This window comes from Prionailurus bengalensis, chromosome X, assembly GCF_016509475.1.
Source record: "Prionailurus bengalensis isolate Pbe53 chromosome X, Fcat_Pben_1.1_paternal_pri, whole genome shotgun sequence".
Taxonomy (NCBI): domain Eukaryota; kingdom Metazoa; phylum Chordata; class Mammalia; order Carnivora; family Felidae; genus Prionailurus; species Prionailurus bengalensis.
The window spans coordinates 127,046,016-127,072,706 of NC_057361.1; the positions used below are offsets into that span (position 1 = coordinate 127,046,016).

General features: G+C 56.3%; 1 protein-coding gene and 1 non-coding gene across 2 annotated transcripts; one reads left to right on the top strand and one right to left on the bottom strand.

Moving 5' to 3' along the window:
- The first annotated feature begins 178 nt into the window (after positions 1–178).
- ABCD1 (ATP binding cassette subfamily D member 1) lies at positions 179–20,538 on the top strand. The gene is made up of 10 exons (XM_043571456.1): positions 179–1,580; positions 4,246–4,426; positions 12,160–12,302; positions 12,398–12,566; positions 13,174–13,268; positions 16,048–16,193; positions 16,761–16,906; positions 18,779–18,863; positions 19,117–19,242; positions 19,371–20,538. Exons 1-10 carry the CDS (start codon positions 681–683, stop codon positions 19,579–19,581), a joined length of 2,202 nt encoding a protein of 733 aa, XP_043427391.1. The 5' UTR covers positions 179–680; the 3' UTR covers positions 19,582–20,538.
- A 3,591-nt stretch (positions 20,539–24,129) lies between these two features.
- Positions 24,130–24,233, bottom strand: LOC122478106. The gene has a single exon (XR_006295864.1). It is a non-coding gene; the product is annotated as a U6 spliceosomal RNA (small nuclear RNA).
- Positions 24,234–26,691: the final 2,458 nt, after the last annotated feature.

Genomic DNA, 26,691 nt, shown 5'->3' on the forward strand with positions numbered 1-26,691 from the left:
GGGGCGCCTCGAGGCTGGGCGGTGGCGCCTCGAGAGCGCTCCGGGAGGAGGGGCGGGGCCTTGGCGGGAAAGCCAGGGGCCGCTTCTCTGGCCCGCGCGGTCCTCCCACGTCTCACTGGTCCGGGGAAGGGGCGGGGCCCAGCCGTGGGGCGAGAACGGGGTGGGGCTCGCTGCGCCCGGGCTCCGCCTTCCGCCCCTCCTCCGCCTCCTCCCCTTCCCTCGACTCGCCCCTGGGGAGGGGTAGGGTGGGTGGGGATTCTGGGCGGGTGGCGGAGTCACTGTCGGCTTCTGCCGGGCTGCGGAGCGGACGGACGCGCCTAGTGCCCCGGGGAGGGGAGCCACCAGGAGTGGAGGTAGAGGAGGAGGTGTAGAGGAAGAGACGCCCTCTCTGCCGGGACGTCCCCCCGCCCCCCGAGGCTCTGACCCCAGGGGCTAGGGGCCTGACAAGTTTCTCCACCTTGGCTGCCTGAGGAGGCCGCTACCCTGGAGGGCCCTGAGCCCACCGCACCAGGGGCCCCAGCACCGCCCCGGTGGTCTAACGCGACAGTTTCAGGGACCACTGCAAGGTTTCCAGTGGCCTAGACCAGGAGCCCGGGGTCAGAGCAACAACCCTTCCGGCCACCTGCCTCGACTTCTGCCTCAGGCACCAGTCCCGGCCCCGTGCATCCAGCCCAGGTGACATGCCGGTACTCTCCACGCCCAGGCCCTCTCGGGTGACCACGCTGAAGCGCACAGCTCTGGTCCTGGCCCTCACCGCCTATGGAGCCCACAAAATCTACCCCCTGGTGCGGCAGTACCTAGCTGCAAGCAGGGGCCCTCAGGTACCGGCAGGGGAGTCCACGCAGGACGTCTTTGGGGCCACGGCGGCCAAGGCCAGCGTGAACAGGGTGTTCTTGCGGCGGCTCTTGGGGCTCCTGCGGCTGCTCTTCCCCAGGACCCTGTGCCGGGAAACGGGGCTGCTGGCACTGCATTCGGCCTCCCTGGTGAGCCGGACTTTCCTGTCCGTGTACGTGGCCCGCCTGGATGGCCGGCTGGCCCGCTGCATCGTGCGCAAGGACCCACGGGCCTTCAGCTGGCAGCTCCTACAGTGGCTCCTCATCGCTCTCCCTGCCACCTTCATCAACAGTGCCATCCGGTACCTCGAGGGCCAGCTGGCCCTGTCTTTCCGCAGCCGTCTAGTGGCCCATGCCTACAGCCTCTACTTCTCCCAGCAGACTTACTACAGAGTCAGCAATATGGACGGGCGCCTTCGCAACCCTGACCAGTCCTTGACGGAGGACGTGGTGGCCTTTGCCGCTTCAGTGGCCCACCTCTACTCCAACCTCACCAAGCCGCTCCTGGACGTCGCCGTGACGGCCTACACTCTGGTTCGAGCGGCCCGCTCCCGTGGGGCCGGCACGGCCTGGCCCTCGGCCATCGCCGGCCTTGTCCTGTTCCTCACAGCCAACGTGCTGCGAGCTTTCTCACCTAAGTTTGGCGAGCTGGTGGCAGAGGAGGCGCGGCGGAAGGGAGAGCTGCGCTACATGCACTCTCGAGTGGTGGCCAACTCAGAGGAGATCGCCTTCTATGGGGGCCACGAGGTGGGGCAGGTTGGGGTGCTGGGCACAGAGGAAAGCTCACAGCTGGGAGGCTAGGGAGCAGGCAGCCATGGACAGCGTGGAAAGCTCGGGTCTGGCTGGGGCTCATGCCAGAGGTGTGGGTAGGTCATAGAAGATGAAGACTGGGGATGACAGGGCCTTGGGCGGCCCAGGCTTAGGCACGGAAATGGAGAAGCAGGAAGGCTGGGCGGGGGCTGCCCACATGCTCCAGGCCACTTCTGCTTCCTCTCCTCGGTGTGGTTGGCCTGGCCTAGGAGCTGTGGATCCTAGCGGTTTCAGATGGTAGAGCTCCCTGCTTGCTCCACTCCTACAGCCAGCCAGGAGGAGGCTCCCGACCCTCCGCCAGCAGGGACTGTGGGACTCTGGCCTGCTGCCTGGCCCCTCCTGGGCCGCCCCCCACCCCGCCCCGGGCCCTTTGAAGGCCGGCATCTGGCCAAGCTGGTGGGCCAGGCAGGCTGGCGTTATGGGCATGACTCAGCCCAAGCGGGGGTTAACGAGCAGCACCCAGCGCGGTGGCAGCGCTGGGCACTCGGGGTCAAAGCTTCCCCCCGCCTTAGCCCCCAGGCCGGCCCCGGCTACCTGCTCGGCTGCCTCCCCAGGCCCCAGGCCAGGGATGCCCGGCCCAGGCCGCCACCGCGGCGGCGGGACGCACTTCCTGCCCGCCCGGCGGCCACCCTGCCCCCCCCCCATGGCCGCCCTTCCGCCTGGGTCCCAGGCCTGCCGGGAGCCCGGCGCTGGGAAAGGTTACTCGGGGCCAATGTTCCCTTTATCTCGCCTTGGCCCCTCCCCTTCCTCGTGCCTGGGGCTGCAGCTGCCTCCGGCCCTGCTCTCTGCTACTCTGGTTTCAGTTCCCGAGGGCTTCTCCAGGGAGGGGCACAATGGTATCCACCTCCTGAAGGCCTGTGTGTCCTTCCTAAATGAGGTGGGCTCTTGTCCCTGGAGCTTGTCTCATTGGCTGCACGTGGGGCGGAGGCTGTGATTTAAAAAAAAAAAAAAAAAAAAAAGGGTTTGTCCCTGAACTCTGCAGTGGGGGCAGCCCTGGTGTAGGCCGGGCTCCAGATTAAGAGAAAATGCCTGGTCTGCAGCCACAACCCATCTCTCCCGCACGCTGGGCCGCAGGGCCTTGGCAGGCAGCCACGGCCTTGGGTAAGGCGCTTGGCACATTACCCGCAGCTACATTGTCGGCCCCGGCTGGCACTCCTGCCAGCTCCCAGCACGAGCCTGGATCGCCAGGGTGCTCCCTTCAGGAACCGGGATTGGGCTGGATGCAAAGCCAAGCGATGTGGCAGACATGGATGGTGGGGGCAGGAGAGCCCCGGCGTGTGTCCACAGCCTACGTCTTTAGGCTGGACAGCAGTGTGGGGTGACGAGCCCTCACGGGTGGTGGGTTGGTTGCCTTTGCTGTGCGGGTATGTGGCTCGCCCCAGTCTCACCTGCTGACGCCCCTAGGGATGCTGGCCCAGACTGGGGCACAGGTGACTGGCCGGCTGGAGGGTAGACATCACAGTATTCTGCTCTCTTTGGGATTTCATTGAGGAGGCCGATCTAGATTTCATTCAGGAGGTGGGAGCCTGTGCACGCACACACGCACGCACACGCGTGCACAGACTCTTGCTGGCTTGACAACAAGGTAAACCCCTTAGTAAGTCAAAGCATCATTTATGAGAATCTGGTTCTCTTTTAACGGCTCTGCCAGCGTGGTCCAAATTCCCCACCTTTTGCTCCCTCCAAGCTGCGCGAGCTCACGCACATCACTTTGCCACTTTGGGCTGGGGCGTCCTACGGTACAACGGACGTGAGAATACACGTTCGACAGCACGCGATGATTATCAAGTGGAGAGTCGGGTGTGAAGCACTTGGCAAAGGAAATGGTGCCAGGCTGGGCAGCTGTGGTCAGCCGGGGTGGGAGGGCAGGGCTGCGGCACACACCCCTGTACTGAGCCAAGAAATCTGCAACCTAATGGCCACCTGGCTGTGACCGGTTCCTGACACCCCTGGTTCCCCCTCCCTTCCCTCTCCTGCTCTCTTCTACAGACCCTGCACGGTCCCCTTTCCCCAGCGGTCCCCGTCTTGAGGTAGCCGGTGGTGGCCAGTGCAGGAACGGGGAGGGCAGGGCAGGGCTGGTTTGGGAGCCCACCGCCCGGGTTTCTGTAGGAGGACACAGCAGAGGGCCCTTGTCCAGAAGAACCTCGGGCAGGTCGGGGAGGCGGGGCCTCAGTAGGTAGACGCTTTCTAAGCAAGTTCCTCAACACCAAGTACTGCCTTTTACTTTCCTGTGCTGACCTTTGCTTAGTTCAGGGTGGCACTCGCCAGCAGTTGCCCAAAGATGTCCCAAAGCCGCGCAGGGCAAAGAGAGGGGCACGGTAAGTGTCCCAACTAGACAGGTGGAAAGAATGGGCCTCCGAAGGTGGGGGCGGCAAGTCCCTTCTCTTCCTTGCCACTGTACCCCCGTACTATGACATCAAGTGGTCCCAAAGTTTGAAAACTGTCCCCTATAAACGTGACCCAGTTGTAACCCCCAGCCCCTGACCTTGTCATGGCCATCAAATGGCAGGGCATGTATGAGCAGTGCTGGGAGACTTTTTGCCCCCCACGGTGGTCACCGGAAGGCCTCTCTCTCTGTCTCTCTGTCGCCCCTCCCCCACAGGTGGAGCTAGCCCTGTTGCGGCACTCCTACCAGGACCTAGCTTCGCAGATTAACCTCATCCTGCTGGAACGCCTTTGGTACATCATGCTGGAACAGTTCCTCATGAAGTACGTGTGGAGTGCCTCCGGCTTACTCATGGTGGCCGTCCCCATCATCACTGCCACCGGCTACTCCGAGTCAGGTAGGAGCCAGCTCTGGGAGGCGGGGGGGGGGGGGGGGGGGGAGGCAGGGACCCTGTCCTGTCCTCCTGGATCACTGAGTGCTAGGCTTGGAAGGACCAAGAGCTCAGCCGACCCACCCACCCCTTCTGCTAGGGCCGTGAGGCCCACCCGGCATCCTCGATGGCAACCAAGGTCCCACGGCTCCTGGCTGCCTTCTGCTCTGCGTGTGTCTCCGCTTCCCGGCATTTCACGCTCCTGGGTAGCACTCAGCCGAGCCCCTGGGGACTGTGAGTCAGGGACAACGCATGTCCCTTTCTCAGGCCCGTGCTCCCTTGCCCACCTGGCCCTGTCCTCGGCTCACTGCAGCCTGCAAGTGGAGCGGCTTTCTGTGGGCCACCTCAGCGCTCGGGCCTTGGGTTTCCCGTGCCTACAACAACTCTTGTAGGTTGCAGCAGTGGGTGTAGACCTCTGCCCTGTGGTCTGGGGTGGGGGTGGGGGACAGGAAGGCCTCCTTGCTTTTCATCTTAACTACGGGATCATCAGGATTCCTGCTTTGTTCCTCTAACTGACAGTCTTTTCGTGGTTACCATGCACGGGAGAAGAGTAGCCCCTCCCTGCCCCCAGCTTTTAGAACATTCTAACTCAAGAAGGGACCAGCCGTGCTGATGTTTGAGGTAGCCCTGTGTCAAGTTTGCTTTCCTGTTGTTTTTATGCTTGGCTATTGCTTTATCGGGTCGATGTGGATTTAAATTCATCCCTGTTTACCGATTTCTACGTCTTCTAAAAGTTCTTTCTGCAAGGCTTTCATCATGGGATCTTTGAGATTATTTTGTTGTTTCTTTCCCCCAAAGTTTGGTTGGGTGTGGGAGTCGAGGCGGACTGTTATTTTCTCTCAGCCCCTTGAGAATCTTCCATTTTCTCCATTGGAAAATCTATCAGCTTAACCGCCGCTAGAAGCCTGCATTGTCTTTCCGGTTACTTGGAAACTTCCTTCTTTGCCATCTTCCAGGTTCCCTACGAAGTGTTTACCTGTAGGTTTCTGTTTCTCCATACTTGTATGGCCTTTGTATGTTCACATTTTTTGATCATTCTGGGAAATTCTCAGTTGTTATCTTTCCATATGTTGCCTGGTCTCGTTCTTTTACTCTTTCCTTCTGGAACTTCTGCTAGACATGCAGACCTTTGCTCTCCCCCACCTAGCACTGTGCTGAGTCTGGAAGATTTCCTCTGACCTCTGTGCTCGCTCACCCATCACTTCGCTTTTCAGCTGCGTCTGATTTGAAGTTTTTTTAGTATATGTGTTGCCGAAGTGAGCGCTGATTTGAAGTTTTTTAAAATTTCAATGACTTTCTTTTTTTTAATAATTTTTTAAGTTTATTTATTGATTTTGAGAGAGAAAGAGAGAGAGAGAGCACACGCAGGAGGAGCAGAGAAAGAGACAGAGAGAGAGAGGGGGAGAGAAGAGAATCCCAAACAGGCTTTGCACTGCTTCTCATGAAATACTAGATCATGACCTGAGCTGAATGCTTAACCGACTGAACCACCCAGGCGCCCGTGAGTGACTATTTGTATAAGTTCTATTTGATTCTCTTTCACACAGAAATTTGAAAACAGAAATTTTCCTTTTTTTCTTCTTTCCTTCTTCCTTTCTTTCTTTTAGAGAGAGAGAGAGTACACATAGGCAGGCAGAGATGGGCAGAAAGAGACAGTCTTTTTTTAAATTTTTTAAATGTTTATATCCATTTTGGAGACAGAGACAGAGCATGAGTGGGGGAGGGGCAGAGAGAGAGGGAGACACAGAATCCGAAGCAGGTTCCAGGCTCTGAGCCATCAGCCCAGAGCCCGACGCGGGGCTCGAACCCACGAACTGTGAGATTGTGACCTGAGCCGAAGTCGGACGCTCAACCAACTGAGTCACCCAGGCGCCCCGAGTGAGAGAGAGAGAGAGAGAGAGAGAGAGGGAGAGAGAGAATCTTAAAAGAGGCTCCATGTTCAGCATGGAGCCCAACATGGGGCTCGATCCCACGACCCTGGGATCATTACCCAAGGTGAAATCAAGAAACCGACTGAGCCACCCAGGCGCGCTGAAATTTTTCTTTTCAAATATGAATTCGAAACCGTTTCTAGAAGTGTCCGATTTTCTCGTCTTTTGGACTGCTCCTTTTACGCTCCACGGTCTCTATCCAACTATTTGATTATCTGAATTCTTGGGGCTCTAACTCGTGGTGTATTGTTTCCCCGTGGGCTTTGCAACCAGACTTCCGTGGGAACCCCGAGTGGTCTCACTGGAGGGGTAGTTGTCCAGTGTAGTGTGTGTGTGCTTTTGTTTGGGCCTGCACACCTGGCTAATTGACCATTTGGAGGCCATTTCACGTTAGCTTCTCAGCTCGGGGAGGAGAGGTTTCTGAACTTGGAGGCAGTATTAATTTGAACTGCACACACACAATTACAGATTCTTAGAAGAGACCTTTTGTTCGGTGCACCTAGAGCCCCAGCTGCACAGAAGAAGCTTCCCTGTCTTCTCCCATCTCTGGAGATTTCACAGGAGTACCTGGCTGCTGGCCCCTCTTTGTGCTCCTGGGAATTTCTCTTGTTTTCCTTGGAGCACAGCTCTGCTTTAAAAGGTGTAATGCTGGGGCTCCTAAGTGGTTCAGTCGGTTGAGCATCCGACTCTTTTTTTTTTTTTTTTAACATTTATTTATTATTGAGAGACAGAGTGTGAACAGGGGAGGGGCAGAGAGAGACACACACACACAGAATCGGAAGCAGGCTCCAGGCTCCGAGCTGTCAGCACAGAGCCCGACGAGGGGCTCGAACTCACAAACCGCGAGATCGTGACCTGAGCCGAAGTCGGACACCCAACCGACCGAGCCACCCAGGCGCCCCGAGCATCCAACTCTTGATTTCAGCTCAGGTCATGATCCCGGGGTCATGGGATGGAGCCCCACGTTGGGCTCCATGCTGAGCATGGGGCCTGCTTAGGATTCTCTCTCTCTCTCTGCCCTTCTCCCCTGCTCACACTCGCTCTCACTCTCTCTCTCTAAAAAATGAATGAATGGGGGCGCCTGGGTGGCGCAGTCGGTTAAGCGTCCGACTTCAGCTCAGGTCACGATCTTGCGGTCCGTGAGTTCGAGCCCCGCGTCAGGCTCTGGGCTGATGGCTCAGAGCCTGGAGCCTGCTTCCGATTCTGTGTCTCCTTCTCTCTCTGCCCCTCCCCCCTTCATGCTCTGTCTCTCTCTGTCTCAAAAATAAATAAACGTTAAAAAAAAATTTAAAAAAAAAATGAATGAATGAATGAAATAGTTCTACTTTGGGGTGCCTGACTGGCTCAGTCAGTAGAGCATGCAACTCTCGATCTCAGGGTCATGAGTTCAAGCCCCACAATGGGCATGGAGCCTACTTAAAATAAAGCTTTTTTTTTTAAATGTAAATAAATAAAATAAAAGGTGTCATATTTTGGAGCACCTGGCTGGCTCACTCGGTGGCATATGCGACTCTTGATTTTGGGGTTGTGTATTGGAGCCCCACGTTGGGTGTGAGTAGAGCTTGCTTAAAAAAATAAATAAAATGTGGGTGCTGGGGTGGCTTAGTCGGTCAAGTGTCCAACTCTTGATTTTGGCTGAGGTCACGATCTGACAGTGGGCTCTGCACTGGGTGCGGAGCCTGCTTGAGATTCTCTCTCCCTCTCCCTCTGCCCCTCCCCCCACTTGCGTTTTCTCTCTCGCTCAAAAAAAGAAATAAAATACATTATAAAATTTCTGAACGTAAAAGGTGTCATGTGTTATGCAGTTCCATAGTAAGAGAATTTTCAGTTATATGTAAAGAGAGGGAGGGGAGCCTGCGTGGCTCAGTCGGTTAAGTGACTGGCTCTTCATTTGAGCTCAGGTCATGATCTTGAGGTTCATGAGTTCAAGGCCCACATCAGGCTCCGAGCTGACAGTGCGGAGCCTGCTTGAGATTCTCTCTCTCTCTCCCTCTCTCTCTGCCCTTCCTGTGCACGCTTGCGTTCTCTCTCAAAATAAGTAAAATAAACTTTAAAAATTTTTTAAAGAGAGAGAGAGAGGCCGACTTGTTTCAGAACCAGAAGCCTCTCTGATTCTCTCCCTATTTGTGTCTCTGCCTTGGGGCTTCTGAACCCTCCACTGTCTGTCCCCCTCTGGGTAACCCCCAAGAGGAAGGATCTATTGGAGGGGGGTTACTGCTTCCTGCCGCAAAGGCCATACGGAAAGGGCGGCCTTGATTCAGACACAGGTGCCAGACCCGGTCAGCACCCCTGGCCTGGAGCACGGGGACCCACCCACGAGGTGACCTGTGGTTTCCGTGAAGAAGCGCCTGCAGCTACTTTCCTCTATAGCTGGCCGTGGGGCCTGTCTGGTCCCGGGGCTTCTCCCTCCTGTGAAAGCCTAGGACTTTTTGGAGCCCCTGCTACACCAGGCTTTGTGAGCAATTCAAAGAAGCGTGAGCTCTTGTCCCTGGCCTCACGGCACCTGTGAAAACAAAATACTCCTGCCCCCCTGTTCCCTCTACTTCTGACTCACAGCCCCCTTGTTATTCCTCTGAAGCAACGCTTGTGCCTCAGGGCCTTTGCAGGTGACTGCTCTAATGTGCTTCCCTCTGATGACAGCACCCACCCCCCCCACCGTCCTCTTCCCCTTCCCCGCCTCACTGCTGTCCTGACACTGAACACCCTGTCTACTCTACTTCTCTATTTGCTTCATTGTCACTCTGCCACTTTAGGCTGTGTGCTCAATGGGGGCAGAGGTTTTTGTCCGTTTTGTCCTTGCTGCGTCCCCAGTCCCCGGTGGCTAAGTGAGGGCTCTAGGTGCTTCGAGGAGGCTGAGAGCACTGGGGACCAGTGGGAGGAGACAGATACTTCCCAATTGTCAAGTAGGGAAAATTTGGATACCTTTGCCCTTCTGGCCTGGAGCTGCAAGCCTGGAGGGCCCAGAGGAGGAGTGGCCTTGCTGTGAACAGCAGCCTGTGTTCAGCTCCAGGGCCCTGGCCTTAGCTGCCTGAATCTCTGCAGTAACCTATGGAGAGGTCGGTTAGTTCTGTCTCCAAGGAGGTGCCAGCTGTTGCCAGGATGCCCCCGGCAGCTGCACACCATTTCCCTGTGTGTGCGGTCACTGCCCAGCTCTCGGGACCTGTGAGGAGGAAGGCTTATGGCCCCCCTGCCTGTTGGGGGCTATGTCCCCCCGGGCACGATGGGAAGGTAGGCCCGGGACCATACGCTATCAGTATTAACAGTCCCATCCCCTGGATTCCTGGGCCAGGCCCAAGAAAAGGCAACGCAAGGTTCTCGGGCCATCCATCCCATCCATTTTCCACCGTGTGCTGTTCTGGAGGCCGTCTGTCCTGAACCCGCCTCCCACCCCTTCCCACCCCACCCCCGCCCATCATAACCCTAGAGTCCCTGGGCTCTTTACAGAATCTTCCTTCCCACTGCTTCAGCCCGGGAGCCTCTGCTTCCCCTGGATACCCCCAGCGGGCACTGTTCACTCTCCCACACCCCAGGACCCTCAGACTCGGCCTCCCCCCTTGCTCCCCATCACCATTTCCAGAGCATTCCTTGTGTAAAAGCCCTGCCCCCCTGAGAGCTCTAAGGATCAAGGGAGTCAAGTCCTCTGACAGGAGAGGACCAAAGTGCACAACCGTGGGCTCTAGACTGAAACAGACAAGCAAGTCAAGACAGAAACGGGCTCCTGGGGAGAAACAGAGGCATCAAGGATGGCCATGCTCACGGAGGCCAAAGAATGCAGCCTCGAGGGGAGAGATGAGGGAGAGATGGGGGGTGGTGATGGAGGTCCAAAAGGGACGCTCGTGTTGGAGAGGCCCCGGGGTACACAGCTCTGGGCGTGAGATGATAAGGTGCAGGTGTGGCCCTGAGAGGAGCTGCTGCCATCAGCGCGGGACACAGAAGGAGGGCAGTTTCGGGGGAAGGAGCAGACTGTGCCAGAGAAGAAGGCCAAATGCCTCGTGGCTCATTTTCTCGCCCCCGTTATTGAGATGTAATTAACATACCATACAATTCAGCCTTTTAAAGGGTACAATTCAGCGGTTTTTAATATATTTGCAAAATGGTGCAACCGTCGCCACTGTCTAAGTCCAAAACGTTGTCATCGCCCCAGAAAGAAACCCTGGACTCCCCATCCCTCCCCCCGCCCAGCCCCTGGCACCTACACCTCTTTCTGTTCCCGTAGATGTGCCTCTGGGGGACATTTCTCATAAACGGAATCATTCAGCATGTGGCCTTTTGTGTCTGGCCTCTTTCACCCAGCATAGCACTTTCGAGGTTCAGCCACATTGTGGGATGAGTCAGTGCCTCACTGCCTTTCGTGACTGAATAATATTCATATGCATACGTACGTACGTACGTACATACACCGCAGTTTCTTTCCTACCCCTCCGCTGATGGACGTTTGGGTTGTTTGCACCCTTTGGTGATTGTGAATAACGTTGCCGCGATCATTTGTATACAGGTTTCCGTGTGAACGGATACTTTTGTTTCTCCTGGATACATGCCCAGGCATGGGATTGCTGAGTTTTCCGGTAACTCTAGGTTGAACTTTTTGAGGAAGCGCCGAACTGTCTTCCAGGCCGGGCCATTTTACAGCCCTCACAGCGGTGTGTGAGCCCATCTTTTCTCTTCCTCACCAACACCTGTTATCATTTCTTTCTAATTCTAGCCGTCCTAGGGCATGTGAAGTGGTATCTCACTGTGTTTTTTTTTTTTTTTTAGTTTATTTATTTTTGACAGAGACAGAGACAGCGTGAGCGGGGGAGGAGCAGAGAGAGGGGAAAGGAGGGAGAATCCCAAGCAGGCCCCACGCTGTCAGCACGGAGCCCAATGCAGGGCCCGAACCCACAAACCTGTGAGATCATGACTTCAGCCGAAACCAAGACGAAGCCAGCCAGGCGCCCTTAGCTGTGCTTTTGATTTCTAATTCTCTGGCGACTAATCGCGTTGAGCATCTTTTCACATGCTTATTGGCCGTTTGTAGATCTAAGAAATACAGTAGAAATGCCAATTCAGATCTTTTGCCCATTGTCTAACTGGGTTCTCTTTGTTTTTGAATTTAAAAAGTCCTTTGCAGGGGCGCCTGGGTGGCTCAGTCGGTTAAGCATCCGACTTCGGCTCAGGTCACGATCTCACAGTCCTTGGGTTCGAGCCCCGCGTCGGGCTCTGTGCTGACAGCTCAGAGCCCAGAGCCTGCTTCGGATTCTGTGTCTCCCTCTTTCTCTGCCCCTCCCCTGCTCACACTCTGTCTCTCTCAAAATAAATAAAACATTAAAAAATACATTAAAAAAAAGAAAAAGTTCTTTACATATTCTGGATATGAGACCCTTATCAGATACGTGATTTGTAAATATGTTCTCTCAGTCTATAGGTTGTCTCTGCACTTTTTTTGTTTTCTTTCAGTGCCCAAAAGGTTTTAATTTTGATGAAGCTCATTTATCTGTTTTCCTTTTGTTGTCTGTATTTTTGGTGTCATATTTAAGGAGCCAGACCTAATCCCAGGTCGCAAAGACTTAACGCCTGCTTTCTCCTGAGAGTTTTACAGTCTCAGCACGTACGTGCAGGCCAGTGCTCCACTTTGAGTTAGTTTTTGTGTGTGGTGCAAAGCAGGGGACATTCTCTGGCGAGTGGGTACCCACCTGTCCCGCACCGTCTGCCAGGGAGACTTGTCTTTCCCCTAGTGGGTCAGTTTTGATTCTCCACTGTCCCCTCCCTTCTTCCCACTGTGCTCCATAGACTCAGAGGCAGTGAAGAAGGCCGCCTTGGAGATGCGGGAAGGGGAGCTCGTGAGCGAACGCACAGAAGCCTTCACCATTGCCCGCAACCTCCTCACCGCTGCCGCGGATGCCATCGAGCGGATCATGTCGTCCTACAAGGAGGTACCCCCCCATCCCAGCCGCGCGCCCCTCTCCGCTGTGCCGCCCACCCTACCCCCCAGCCGGCAGGGTCTGAGCCAGCGTCACCCTCCCCACAGGTGACAGAGCTGGCCGGCTACACGGCCCGAGTACACGAGATGTTCCAGGTATTCGAAGATGTCCAACACTGCCGTTTCAAGAGGCCTGGCGAGCTGGAGAGCACTCAGGCAGGAGCCGGGGCTGTGGCGCGCTCTGGTGTCCGTGTAGAGGGGCCCCTGCAGATCCGAGGTAAGGGCACCCTCCCCGCAGACACCCCCCCCCCCACCCAGAGGGCAGCATCTTCGAGCTGCGCCCCAGGGAGGGACTTCCCCCGGACTGCTGTGCACCCCCCCCCCCCGCAGCCTTCTTTCCCAGAGCAGTAACCACTGGCCAACCCCTCACTTGCCGGCTCCTTCCCAGTGCCCTGGCTGAGATTTCTGTTATTTCTCTTTGCAAAAGAGGGGGACGCGGTCCCCGAGTAGAGGGGACCACTCCCCCGTGTGGGCAGCAAGAGAAAGTTCAAGACTACAGCAGAGGCCACGATGCTGTGGAAGAGGGGACCAAGTGTTGAAGCCGCCATTAAAATGGTAGCAAGAGCAGAGGCTTTTACGGAACAAGGCTGGACTCCGTGCCCCAGGTTCCAGAAGCCACAGAACTGACTTCGCCCCTCCCCTGCCCAGAGCTCGGCACCAGACACTGGTTGGGGGTGGACTTCCGGAAGACCCAGCATATTCCCAAGGGGGCCCCGGACCACACACTGGCATGCTGTGAGCGGGTTGGGGGGCACATGGAATCCACCAGAAGTCAGAGGGAGTGCTACTGCTCTCTCCATTCCTTCGTTGCATTCTCTCTCCAGGCCAAGTGGTAGATGTGGAACAGGGAATTATTTGTGAGAACATCCCCATCATCACGCCCACGGGAGAGGTGGTGGTGTCCAGCCTCAACATCAGGGTAAGTCATGTGGGGGACAGGTGGGGGGATGCCTGGCCCAGAAGTGTGGGCTGGGCTGGGCTGAGCTACCCTGGGCCTGGCCTTCTGCATCTATGAGCCCCCAGTCCTTGGTGTCTGGCCTGCCAGGCCTGCATATGTTGTCAGTCCCCGGATGTACTTAGCAGGCGGGCTAAGGTCAAGTTGAGAGGCCAGCGTGTCCCTGACTATTGGCTCTGACGCAGTGGAGTCAGAGCTCATCAAAGCGACTAGCGACTATCAGGAGTGGCCGAGGGTCACCCGAGGGCTCCTGGCCCCATCCTTGCCACCCTCCCCGGCTCCATCCCTGAGAAGCCTGGGACTTGGGGACTCTGGCTCAAGTCCAACTATGGTAGAATAGATTGCTCCAGTGACCTGGGCTTGGGGTCCCCCCATCTGCTTCGAGAAGCCCCCAGTGCAGGTGTGTGTGGACTTCAGCCTGGCCCGCTGGGAGGGCTCTCAGCCACTTCAGAGGCTATCTGGTGGCCAACATCCACCAGTCACCTTATCCCTAGCCAGAGCTTTGGACAGGGTCAGGGAATGATAGGATGAAGGAGAGACCTGTTGGCAGGGGTGGGGGCAGGGGGTCAGGGTGAGAAGTGAGAGGGAGTCATTCATTCATTCATTCATTCATTCATTTTTTCATTCGTTCAACCAATATTCCCTAAGCCCTGGGCTGGGCACTGGGAACTAGAGGTAAATTGGAGGGGCCCTGCCCTCTGGGAGGCCCCACTCTGGGGCCCCAAAAGTATTACAAAGGTCCCCAGTTAGCTGCCCAGGATCCCGTGCGGGCCACAGTAAGGGTAGTCCCATCCCTGTGGTGCACGGAGGTCACCTGAAGCTTCACCCAGGAGCTTCGGGACAGGTGGGCTGCATGATGAAGGCCTCCCCCTAGGGCAGGCAGAAAGAAGGCCATGAAGTGGCAGGAGCACAGAACTAAGGGACCTCGGGGCCGGGTCCCATAGAGGCCTCGTGCACCTGGCCGCAGAGCCGGATCGGCAGGAGCCATGGCTGGGCCGGGGGTAAGTGAGAAGAGGCAAGTGCCTGGGGCTCCTTTCCTTGGCCTGCCGGGAGGGCCCTGAGAGCCAGTTGGAGGCGGGCACATTTCGTCACCCCAGGCAGCACAGGATCGTGGTGTGATCCCCATCGCCCCTGCCTGTGGTCACTCTTGCGGCATGGCAGGAAGCCACCGATGATTGGTTTGCCCAAGGCAAACAATTTCCAGGCAGGCCCAGTGACAGCCATGTAGGCCAAGACTGGGGGCCCTGGCGAGCCAGGGCGCAGCTGGTTAGCATGGCCAGGTGAGAAGGGGTGACCGTGGCGGGAGGGGGGGGGGGAGAAGAGCAGGGGTGGGTGGCTAAGCAGAAGCTGGGCTCCGGGACTAGAAGACGTTGGGGAAGAGAAGGAAGCGGTTCCCAGTCGTGATCGCCCAGGCGCAGAAGTGGGACAGGGGCAGGGAAGGGGACCAGAGAGGCAGCCTGGCGCTGGCTGGGGGCCGGGCCGGGCCTGCTGGACTGCTGGGTGCACATTGATGGGCCCAGGCCCTGCTAGAGAGACTTTATAGTGTAACAGAGGACCACAGAATGAGGGGCTCAAACTACAGGAGTGGATTCTGGAGGCCGGAAGTCCAGATCAGGGTGTCTGGTAGGTGAGGGAGAGTCTGTCTATCCCAGGCCATCGGCGGTGTTCCCGGCCTTGGCTTCACGTCAAACTGTGCCTTCATCTTGACGTGGTGTTCTTCCTGTGTGCACGTCTCTGCGTCCGAATGTCCCCGTGTGATAAGGATACCAGTCACATGGGATGAGGGGCCCACCCCACTCCAGGATGACCTCATCTAAATTTAATTAATTATATTTGCAAAGACTCTGTTTCCAAATAAGGTCACATTCTGAGTGAGGTCTTGGGGGGTAGGACTCCAACATGTGCATTTGGAGGGACCCCGCTCAACCCACAACGCTGGCGCACCCAGGCCACCTAGGGACTTACATGGGTCAGCAGGAGAGCGGTGCCACCATCAGTCACGCTCTGAGAGAGTGGAAGTTAACATGGCCTTGGGCGGGAGGTGGGGGGGTTGTAGGTTGGGAGCTGTGCCCGGGTGCCCTGGCTTCATGCCCCGTACTCTCCCCTGCCTCCCGAGGACGGTGGTCTCCCTGCCATTTGACCCCCTCTTTCCTGCACACGCACCCCCAGGCTACCCCCCCCAGCCCGCAGCAGGCGTTTCTATAAGACCAGCAGGCATCATGGAATCGGGTGACTGGGGAGCCTGAGGCCTTGACACTGAGGCCAGGGGTCACAGAGGCATCTTCCCAGCACCCTAGGACCCGCAGGGACAGTGAGAGGGCCACGGAGGCAGGAGGACTGGCCAGGCATGAGGAACAGAGTTGGGAGTTTTTACCGTCCACCTAGAACTCGAAGGGAACTGCTTTTCCCAGGACAGTCCCTCACAGGAAAGCGAGGGACAGCGACGCTACTAGGACAGCGAGCACACGGGGACTCCTAGCGAGGCGGGACGGCATGGCAGAGAGGGCGACGTGGACTTTCTGAGGCCTTCCTCATGCTGGCCCCATGCTCTCCGGCACATGAAAGGAGCTTAGGGGACAGGCCGGGACCCAAAACAGGCATCGGGTTAGGGCTCTGGGCGCTGGACCTCATGCCTCGGGCCCTTGGCTGGGAGAGCCCCTGAGTGTGGGCCACGGTCAGAGGAGGGAGGGCCCCCGCGGCCCTGCCTCTGCCGGGGCCCCACACCACGCCGCTGCCCCCACAGGTGGAAGAAGGCATGCACCTGCTCATCACGGGCCCCAACGGCTGCGGCAAGAGTTCTCTGTTCCGGATCCTCGGCGGGCTGTGGCCCGCATACGGCGGCGTGCTGTACAAGCCCCCGCCCCAGCGCATGTTCTACATCCCTCAGAGGTGAGGGGGAAGGGGGCCCGGCGCCCAGCTCTGCCCCTGCGCCCCCCTCCTGTGGGACCCACCGCCCAGGAGCCGGCAGAGCTTGGGGCATCGGGAGAGGATGGCAACATTCTGCGCCGGAGTCCAAGGGCCACAGCGCCTCCACCCACTGCCCCGCCCTCGCCTGCCCGCCGGGCGACTCCACCGCACGTGACTGTGTGCGCACAGAAGGGGGGGGACCGTGTGTCTGTGCGCGAGTGGGTGTGTGTCTGTGCACGTGTGTGAGCACGCACTTATGCACGCGGGGGGACTGTGCACAGCGCGTGGTGCGCGTGCATGGGGGGGGGGCACGGTGTGAGCACTGCCCGGATCACTTTGTGGAAGGGCCTGTGGGCTTTGAGTCAGCCCCGAGTCCAGCAGCCAGCGCCCTTGACAGGCCGTCGGTGGAGGTGGGGGCAGAGCCCACTCTGGCACAGGCTGTTGGTGGGGGGAGGGGGTGACAGGACCTACTAGGGCACAGGCCGTCGGTGGGAGGGGGCGGGGAACACGGTCAACCCTGCCCTTAGCGGACGTGAAGCTTCCCCGCAGGCCCTACATGTCCGTGGGCTCCTTGCGAGACCAGGTGATCTACCCAGACTCTGTGGAAGACATGCGAAGGAAAGGCTATTCGGAGCAGCACCTGGAGGCCATTCTGGACATCGTGCACCTGAACCACATACTGCAGCGGGAAGGGGGTAAGGGAGGGGGTGGCCCGTCCCACCTATCAGCGCCAGGGAGTGAGCCACTTATCAATTGCCCTTTGGCCCCAGACTGTCAACCGGCTGCCACCCCCACCCCTGCCTCCCTCTCGCCCCTGAGGAATACAGATAGTCCCTGCATCCGGGAGTCCAAAGTGCTAGCGCCCTGGAACGCCCCAGCTGGTGGGCGGAAGTCATGAGGCAAGGGCAACCAGGCACAGTGGGAAGCGTGCGATGGGGGTGCTCACTTTTGGCCTGGATCACCTTGTTCAGGCTGTCAGGCTCAGGGGCAGGGAGGCTCCTGTGGGCCAGGCAGGGAACCCAGGCTTTCCCTGACAGTGAAGGAAGCCTTTGGAAGGCTCGAGGCAGGGAAGTGACAGGTCTAGCGAGAGGACAGAGCACGGGTGGAACGTGTGCCCAGGGTGTCCGTGCAGAGCGCCTCTAGCACAGGGAGCAGGACACAGCCAGAGGGGACGCTTGCATTTCCGTATTGAGCCTGGGAGGCGCCATCCCCTGGGAAGGAGACGGCAGGAGTGGAGGGACAAGCTGGTAGCCCAGGGCTGCGGAGCTGCTGGAGGAAAGGGAGGTGGGGCTGGGCTCAATTTTCTTCCTGAAATCTGAGAGCCTGGGCTGCGCTTCCTGCCTCGTCACTTGGGGACAGCTTGGCTGTAAGCAGTGACCTCACCTCTCGAGACTCTTCCCCTGCAAAAGGGGACAGCTCCCTTAGCACCAGCCTGACACAAAATCCGTCTTATAAGGACTCATAGCAGGTGTTCAGGGCACAGCAGATGATTCATGAGGCTTCTTCCCAGATGTCGTCGCCTGTGTCACAAAGAGGGCTGGAGGTGGTGGATTTGGGGGGGCGGCTCCTCCTGGGCCTACCCTGGTGGCTGTGGTCCCCCCAGGCTTCATCCCCGGCTTCCCTGTGTCCTGGTCAGCCCTCTTCTGTTCCAGCGGCCCCGCGCCAGGGGTGCACCCCTCCTCCTGTCTTCTCTGGCACCCCTGAGTGCGCTGGGCCCCTGAGGCCTGCCGTCACAACCTATTAGCACTGAGTTCAGCTGTGAGCAGCAGAACCCCCTTCCCCGAACGAACGTCAGCAAGATCATTCACAAGTTTACCTTACCGTGACATAACAGTCCTGAGGAAAGCAGGCCACCACTGATGGAGGCAGCCCTGCGCTGTGAAAGGTCCCTCAGGTCGCTCAGCTATGTTAGCCTCCACCACTGAAGCCACCTCGTGGTCCAGAGATGGCTGCTCCGGCTACCACATAACATCCCAGGCCGTGGCTTGGAGAAGAGGGGGAAGGGCCAAGGGCACATGCCATGTGTCTTTTAAAGAAAGTTCCAGAAGCTGCCACATGTGTAACACACTTACACGCGTCGGCCAGAAATCAGTCACACGGTCGCCCCTCACCTCCGGGCAAGCTACGGCCTCAAGGCAAGGTATGGAGTAGAGGCTTTCTTGTGGCTGGGCGTGCGCCCTAACAAAACTTCGAGTCCCGAGGGAGGACCGAGTGGAGGTAGTTGCTTCTGCTCAGACTCGCTAAGGCACTGGCGACAGGCAGTGACAAACACCCAGTCCCCGTGGGTGAGGACCCTTCAGGAGACGCTGCTGCAGTCATCTGTGGGGCTGTGCCACGACCGTCTGCACAATTCTGATCACGTCTTTTTGGGCTATTAAAGTCTTACCTCCAGGTAGGTAAGTAGGCAGGACACACGTACCCAGTGGCCAGCCTTCTCCAAAGTCAAACGTGCCACCGTATTCCACTCTCACTAGCCTCTCCAGCCCCTCCCACGTCCCCCGGGGCCGGGCCCCTGCTGATGCCCAGCCCTTGCTGAATCCAACAGAACCCCCTTGTGCCCCGCCCAGGTTGGGAAGCCGTGTGTGACTGGAAGGATGTGCTGTCGGGGGGTGAGAAGCAGAGAATCGGGATGGCGCGCATGTTCTACCACAGGTGAGCTGGGCTGTCCGCGGCGCTCGGGCTCCCTCCCGCACCGAGCCAGCGGCAGAGCCGAAAGGGCAGCCTGGGTGATCCCAGCGCGCTGGGTGGGACAGCCAGGTGCCCCGGGACCATTCGGAGGCCTCACCCCGGGCTCGGATTGGCCCCCAAAAGCAGAATCGGGGTTTGCACTGGGGCGGGGGGGGGGGCAGGCCAAGGCTTCTGCAAAGGAGGATCCACAGCCTAGCACGTTGGGCCCTGTCCCCAGGCCCAAGTATGCTCTCCTGGATGAATGCACCAGCGCCGTGAGCATCGATGTGGAAGGCAAGATCTTCCAGGCGGCCAAGGACGCTGGCATTGCGCTGCTCTCCATCACCCACCGGCCCTCCCTGTGGTAGGTGCCCTTCCTTCCCTCCTGCATTCGGCACCCCCGGGGACATGGCAGTGGGGCGGGAGGAGGGTGCCAAGTGTCTCCTGCCGAACAGCCTCTGCCCCTCCGTCCCCGTCCCTCTCCCGGCCTAGGAAGTACCACACGCACTTGCTGCAGTTTGATGGGGAGGGTGGCTGGAAGTTCGAGAAGCTAGACTCCGCCGCTCGCCTGAGCCTGACTGAGGAGAAGCAGCGACTTGAGCAGCAGCTGGCCGGCATTCCCAAGATGCAGCGGCGCCTCCAGGAGCTCTGCCAGATCCTGGGCCAGGGCTCTGGGGTCCTCCAGGGTGCCGCCTCTCCCTGAGCCCCGGGACCACGTGGAGGAAACAGCAGCACCCGGCCGCTCACCCCTCCAGCCAGCCCTGCCGCAGGCCCACCCCGCATGCCTTTCCCTCCCGGGCCTCCTGGCCGCCAGCGAAAGCACGCACCTGTCCCTGCGCCCCCTGCCCCGGGCCGGGCGGGTGGTCCTTTCTTCTCTTCCAGGAGGGGGTGGGGGTGGAGGTGACACCCCCAGCTCGCACTGCCGGCCAGACTGTGCAGAGCCTGGCATTTGTGGGGCCCTGCCCTCCTGACACCGTGGTCCCCCTTATTCCCTCCTCTTCAGTCCCTCGGAGACCCCACGAGGTCCCCCCGGATGGCCCACCGAGGCTCCCATCCCACGGGATGCCCTTCCTGCCATAGGAACGGGCGAATGGGGCCCACAGCCAGAAGGGGCCCCCAGTGTGAACCCCTTCTCCCCACCAGTCGTTTCCAGGAGCCCTTGGGAGGAAGCGCACGGTATTTCTTAGCAAGCGATGACAAGAATGTGGTCCCTGTCCTCCTCGGCCCCTCGCCTTCTTTCCTTCTACAAGCTAATTTATTGGATCCCTGTTTGTAGCCGTCTCGATTGCCAACATGGGCACCCTGCCAGCAGCGCAGGCAGCCCAGGCCACGGTCCTTCCGCAGGTGGCCTAGCCATTGAGCCAGCCCCCAGAGGCCCTGTGCCCCACCAGCCCACACTGCCGGCCACCTCCGGGGGGGTGGGGGTTGCAGACCAACTGAATGGGGGATGACTGCTGGGGCTGCCGGGCATGAGGGCACCTCTGTGCCCAGCTCAGTGCCAAAGAGGGGTCAGCCAGGGGAGCTGTCTCTGCAAAGCCAGCACCCACCCAAGAGGGAGACCCCACCACAGCCACCACCGCATGTGCCTTTCCAGGCCCTCAGCCCTCTGGCCGGGGAGCCTCCCTCAATCCCTCAGTAAAAACCTCCCACAGAAAGTGCAGTGGTGTCGCCTAGCCTCTTTGTGTGGCAGGGCTTGGGGGAGAGGCGGAGCGGGCATCAGGTCGCCTGGGCTCGAAGAATAAACTTGACCCCCACCCAAACGCACAGCTTGGCGTAGTCTCCTGGGGACATGGCCGAGGAGGGAGATTTAGCAACATCTCCCAGACATACTGACTGAGCGCCAACCAGAGTGCGGTGCAATCCCGGCCTCACAGCGCTGGGGTGGAGGGGAGGGGACTGACGCCCAATCCCTGCAAAGTGGGCAGAGGAGGAAGCGTCTGTGGGAGGGGGCCACAGAGGAGGAAGCGTCCCGACGCTGCTGGCCTCCGGGCGGCAGGGAAAAGACGGTTCCAGACCTTCTAGGAGGAGGGAAGGCTGGTGCAAAAACCCAGAGGTGAATCAGGAGCCAGACGCGGGATGTCAACGTGATGCAGAGGGCAGAGGGAGGGAGGGGCTGGGGCCACGCTGGGGAGCCTGGACTTACCTCGGAGGCTAGCAAAGGGTTTTCAGCAGGAGAGAGGGAGGCGACCCGCAGCTCCGCTTATGGCAGGTGTGTGGAGGGCTGTTTGGAAGGAGGCAAGAGCGCACAGCTTGGTCCCTGTCCCCTGCGGGTAGCAAGGGAAATGGGGCTCCCATACCACCCAGCACGTCCACTCCTGGCTTAAAGCCAAGCCAGCTGAAAACAGATGTTCAATCAAACACTTAGATGTGAACGTTCATAGCAGTGGTGTTGATGATACTCTGCAAGCAGAAACAACCCAGAAGCCCATCAACATGAACGGACACAGAATGCGGTCTGTCCGGGCGACGGCGGCGACTCGGCCGGAATGAGGAATGCGGTTCTGACCCCTGCCACAACAGGACCTGCCACAACAGGACCTGCCACAACAGGACCTGCCACAACAGGACCTGGAGGGCGGGGTGGAGTGAGAGCAGCCGGACACAGAAGCCCGCATGGTGTGTGATTTCACGGACGGGTAATGTCCAGAATGGCCAAATCCACGGAGGCTGAACGCGACGGGTGGGTGCCAGCGGCCGGGGAGGTAGGAAATGGAGGGACTGCGTAAGGAACGTGGGCTTTCCTTTTGGGGTGGGGTTCTGGAACTGTAGAGGTGATGGTCACTGTACCGAGTGCCACTGTACTGTGCCCTTTAAAAGGGCGAATTGTAGGTCATGTGAATGTCACCTCAGAAAATAGATCTGTAGATAATACGTGATAGATACATTGATTGATTGATGATAGCTGTATGATGCATGATCAATAGGTAATAGAGAGATGATATATACAGAGAGATGATGGATGATAGATAAAGGTAAAAGCCCTTAAAGCACCACTTTAAGCAGCCCAGGCAAGATGTGCTGACGCTTCAGATCCTGGATATATAAGAGCGAGATTAGAAGAAAGTCAAGAAGCATGGGGGGCGGGGATCAGACTCAGGGGGAGGTAGACAGGGATAGTCAAGATGACCCTTGGGCTCTGGCTGACGTGGCCAGGTGGGTGACGGCAGCCTTCGCTGAAGGAGGGCAGGTGGCGGGTGAAGATACGAGGAGCCTGGGGAGGAGGTGCTCCTCACTACGGTTGGTAGCTCAAAGAGACAAAACTTGTGGGACTAGGGGTGCCTGGGTGGCTCAGTCCACCAAGCTCTGACTTCGGCTCAGGTCATGATCTCGCGGTTCATGGGTTCTAGCCCCACATCGGGCTCTGTGCTGTCGGCACGGAGTCTGCTTCGGATTCTCTGTCCCCCCCTCTCTGTCTCTCTCCATCTCTCTCTCTCTCTCTCTCTCTCTCTCTCTCTCTCAAAAATAAACAAACATTAAAGAAAGAACTTGTAACACTATAGGAAAAATTGAACACGTTTCATTAATGGACATCGCAAAACTAGAGACTACACATTCTTGTCAAGTTCACCTTGAACGTTTACTAAAACTCATCACGTCCCAGGCCACAAAACGAGCTGCAACAAATACTAAAAGAATTGGTATTGTACAAATGACGTTCTCAAACTGTGAGAGAATAAAATCCTAAGTCTGTAACACAACTAAGTCCTCTCATATATTTGGAAATTTTAATGTACAAATGTAAATTTTAAAATACACTTCCACCTAACTGACTGGCGCAAGAAGAATTATAATGAAATTCTAAAAACGGAAGTGAGCAACAGCAAAAACACTATGTATGAAAACTTACGGGATGTATAGCTCGAGCAGTGCTTAGGAGGAAATGTATAGCCTTAAAGAGCTTAAGATGAGCACAACTCAGGAAGCTAGAAAAACCACGGTAGAATAAACGCTAAGAAAGCAGACCAAAGGAAATCACGGAGACAGCAGAAATTAATGAAATGGAAAAAAGATCAATAAAACGCAAAGTGTGTTCTCTGAAACTCGTAAAGTAAACAAGTCTCTGGCCAGAACGGAAGGAGAGAAGTTATGAGGGAGCGTGAGCACCTGGGGAGTCCTGGCTCGACAAATCTGGTGCAAATGACACCAAGGGGATGACCAAGGTGGAAAGGAATGAACTCACCACAGAAAATGGGATGGGTGCCTACCAAGGATGTTTTAGAAGCTGGAGGACAGGTGGGGGAGTAACAGGTGATTCAGGAGACCAGAGCAAAGTTTTAAAACCACAGGAAAAGGCAGCCAGGAGCAGGGGCTGGTTTGCGCAAGACCTGGAGGCATGAGATCTCTCAGAAGAAAATATGTGTGCATGCTCGGTCGGGGGTGGGGGGGATTGATGGAAAATCTGTATAGGAAGCTGCTTGATCTTAAACACACTCTCTCTCTCTCACACACACACACACACACACACACACACATAAAGAAGCTGCAGGGGCCTGGGTGTCTCAGTCGGTTAAGCGTCAGCCTCTTGATTTCGGCTCAGTCCTTGATCTTGTGGATGGTGAGATCGAGCCCCAAGTTGGGCTCTGCACTGACAGCGCGGGGCTTGCTTCGGATTCTCTCTCTCTCTCTCTCTCTCTCTCTCTCTCTCTCTCGATAAATAAATATTTTTTAAAAATAAAATAAAGGGGCACCTGGGTGGCGCAGTCAGTTAACCACCTGACTTCAGCTCAGGTCATGATCTCACTGTTCCAGGGTTCCAGCCCCACCTCGGGATCTCTGCTGTCAATGCAGACCCCGCTTCGTATCTTTTGTCTCCCACTCTCTCTGCCCCTCCCCACCTCTTGCAGAAGACCAGACTTCACCCTTGATGTAGTTAGGACAGAAGGCCCGCGCAAATGCAAACTAAAGTCACGGTGAAATATCCCTGTATTCCCACCGATTGGCAGAAATTAGAAAGTGTGACCGCCCTGGGCACTGGCGATGCTATGGGGCAGCAGGAACTCTTACACTGCGGCGCGGAGCGGGGGTGCTATGTGAGCTGGTATAGCCACTCTGGAAAACGATCTGTCCTTATCCAGTAGACTTAAACATGTACATATGTATGACCTATGGATGTCACCCCTGGGCACATCCTGGAGAAGCTCTTTTACAAATAAACCAGATGGTTTACAAATAAACCATCTTATAACAAGCCAAAGCCAGAAACGAGCCAAGTGTCCAGTAGCAGGAGAATAAACACGGTATGTTAGAGTCATAGGACAGGAAACTATTCGGCAATAAGAGTGCCATCCTTGCTCAGGGACCATGCTAATCTCTGTATCGCGCCAATTTCAGCGTATGTGCTGCCGCAGCGAGCCCTCGGCAATAAGAGTGAGGAAACCGCAGCCCCGTGCAGCAGTCTGGACTCTGTCACAAGTGTGATATGGGATTAAAGTGACAAGTTACAGAAAATTGCATCTGGTACGATTCCATTTATAGAAAGTGCAGAATATACAAAACTAAATCATACTGTTTCGGGATAATTCATATTTGGGATAAGTATAAAGAAGAACAAGGAAGGGTGCCTGGGTGGCTCAGTCGGTTAGGTGTCTGACTTTGGCTCAGGTCATAATCTCACGGATCATGAGTTCGAGCCCCGCGTCGGGCTCTGTGCTGACAGCTCGGAGCCTGGAGCCTGCTTCGGATTCTGTGTCTCCCTCTCTCTCTCTCTGCCCCTCGCCCGCTCATGCTCTGTCTCTGTCTCTGTCTCTGTCTCTGTCTCTCTCTCTCTCAAAAACAAATAAACATAAAAAAAAAAGAAAAACATGGAGGGATCGTGGTTACCTCCATTGAGGGAGGAGGAGGGTACTTGGGGTCTTCAGAGGCTTTGGGAGTGCAGTCCTCCAGGGGATGGCGGGGATGTAGGCATAGCGCTTTATCGTCATTCTCTACACAGTGCACAGAACTGGTGTGTTCTCTTGTGTATCTATTACGTCGGATAAGATGAAGCTGCCATTTTTACGAGCCAAAGATAGCTGGATATTAAGCAATTCCATCTGCTTTTGACCTACCAAATTTCATAATAATAAAACCAAAAGACTTTATCCTAACGAATGCAAAATTGTGACGAAAGGGGCATGCTCCTAATAAAATACTGTTTATCAAAAACTAAGTCGAAGTAGAAAAACTCATGCAAAAGTTCACACGGACTCTCAAGGGACCCCAAACAGCCAAAACAATTCTGAAAAAGAAGCACAAAGTTGGAGGAGTCACACTTCCTGATTTCAAAACATGCTACAGGAACCGAAATCGTGTGGTGTGGCATGAAGACAGACAAACCGACAGGACAGAACACAGACCCCAGAATAAATCCTGACAGAGAAGGTCAGACGATCTTCGAAAGGGTGCCAAGACCACTCAGTGGGGGAAAGGATGATCTCTTCAACAGACAGAGCTGGGAAACCGGACATCCACATGCAGAAGAATGAAGTTGGACCCTTACCTTACATCGTGCACATACACCCATCCAACATGGCTTAAAGGCCTAAATGTAAGACCTAAGACTATAAAACTCCCGGGGCGCCTGGGTGGCTCAATCGGTTTAGCGTCCGACTCCTGATTTTGGCTCAGTTGGTGATCTCAGGGAGCCCGGGTGGCTCTGTCTGCTAAGTGACCCACTCTTGACTTGGCTCTTTGACTCACGATCTCACGGTCCACAGGTTCGAACCCAGTGTCGGGCTTGGTGCTCACAGCATGGAGCCTGCTTGGGATTCTCTCTCTCCCTCTCTCTCTCTGCCCCCTCCCTGCTCTCTCTCTCTCTTTCTCTTTGCCTCTCTCTCTCAAAATATAATGAATAAACTTGAAAAAGAATGGAAAATATCAGGTGTCGGCAGGGATGTGAAGAAATTGGAAACGTGTGCACTGTTGGGAGTTATAAAATGGTGCAAGCGCCATGGAAAACAGTATGGAGGTTCCTGAAAAAATTTAAACTAGAACCACTACATGATCCCGCAATCCTACTTCTGGATATATATCCAAAGGAGTTGAAAGCAGAGATTTTTGTACATCCATGATCGTGGCGGCGTTATTCACAATGGCCAACCTCAGCAGCCACCAGCTGATGAATGGGTGAACAAAATGTGGTCTATCCATGCAACACTACTTTCCTAAAACAGGAAGGAAATCCTGTCATAGGCTACTGCACGCATGAACCTTGAGGACATTATGCCAAGTGAAATAAGCCAGGCACAAATGACAAATACTGTATGATTCCACTTCTACAAGGAATCTAAAGGGATCAAATTCATAAAAATGGAAAATAAAATGATAGGTGCCAAGGGCTGGAGAGGGGGGCAAAAGGAGAGTTGTTTAATGGGTATGGAGTTTCGGCTTTGCAAGATGAAAGTTCTGGAGATCTGTTTCATAACAATGTAAGTGTACTTAACATACTGAACTGTACACCTAGAATGGTTCGGATGGTAAACTTTATGAGTTTTCTATCACAATAAAAAAAATTGACTCAAGAAAACCTGAACAGTCCCATAATTATTAAAGAAATTGGATAGGTAGTTTAAAATGTAGGGATAGGGGCGTCCGGGTGACTCAGTTGGTTAGGCATCTGACTCTTAATGGCAGCTCAGTTCATGATCTCACTGGTTTGTGAGATCGAGCCCCAGACAGGCTCTGCACTAACAGTCCAGAGCCTGCTTAGGATTCTCTGTCTCCCTCTCTCTGCCCCTCCCCTGCTCATTCTCTCTCTCTCTCTCAAAAATAAAATAAACATTTCTTAAGGTTAAAATGTATGGAAAGAGGGGCAAAAGACTGCAAAAACAAGGTT

What these genes read in the sequence shown, in the direction of transcription:
- ABCD1 (XM_043571456.1), top strand. Translation starts at nt 681, where the DNA reads ATGCCGGTACTCTCCACGCCCAGGCCCTCTCGGGTGACCACGCTGAAG. An exon ending in TGTCCAGCCTCAACATCAGG is followed by an intron (nt 13,269 to 16,047) that starts GTAAGTCATGTG and finishes CTGCCCCCACAG; the next exon opens with GTGGAAGAAGGCATGCACCT. An exon ending in ATGTTCTACATCCCTCAGAG is followed by an intron (nt 16,194 to 16,760) that starts GTGAGGGGGAAG and finishes GCTTCCCCGCAG; the next exon opens with GCCCTACATGTCCGTGGGCT.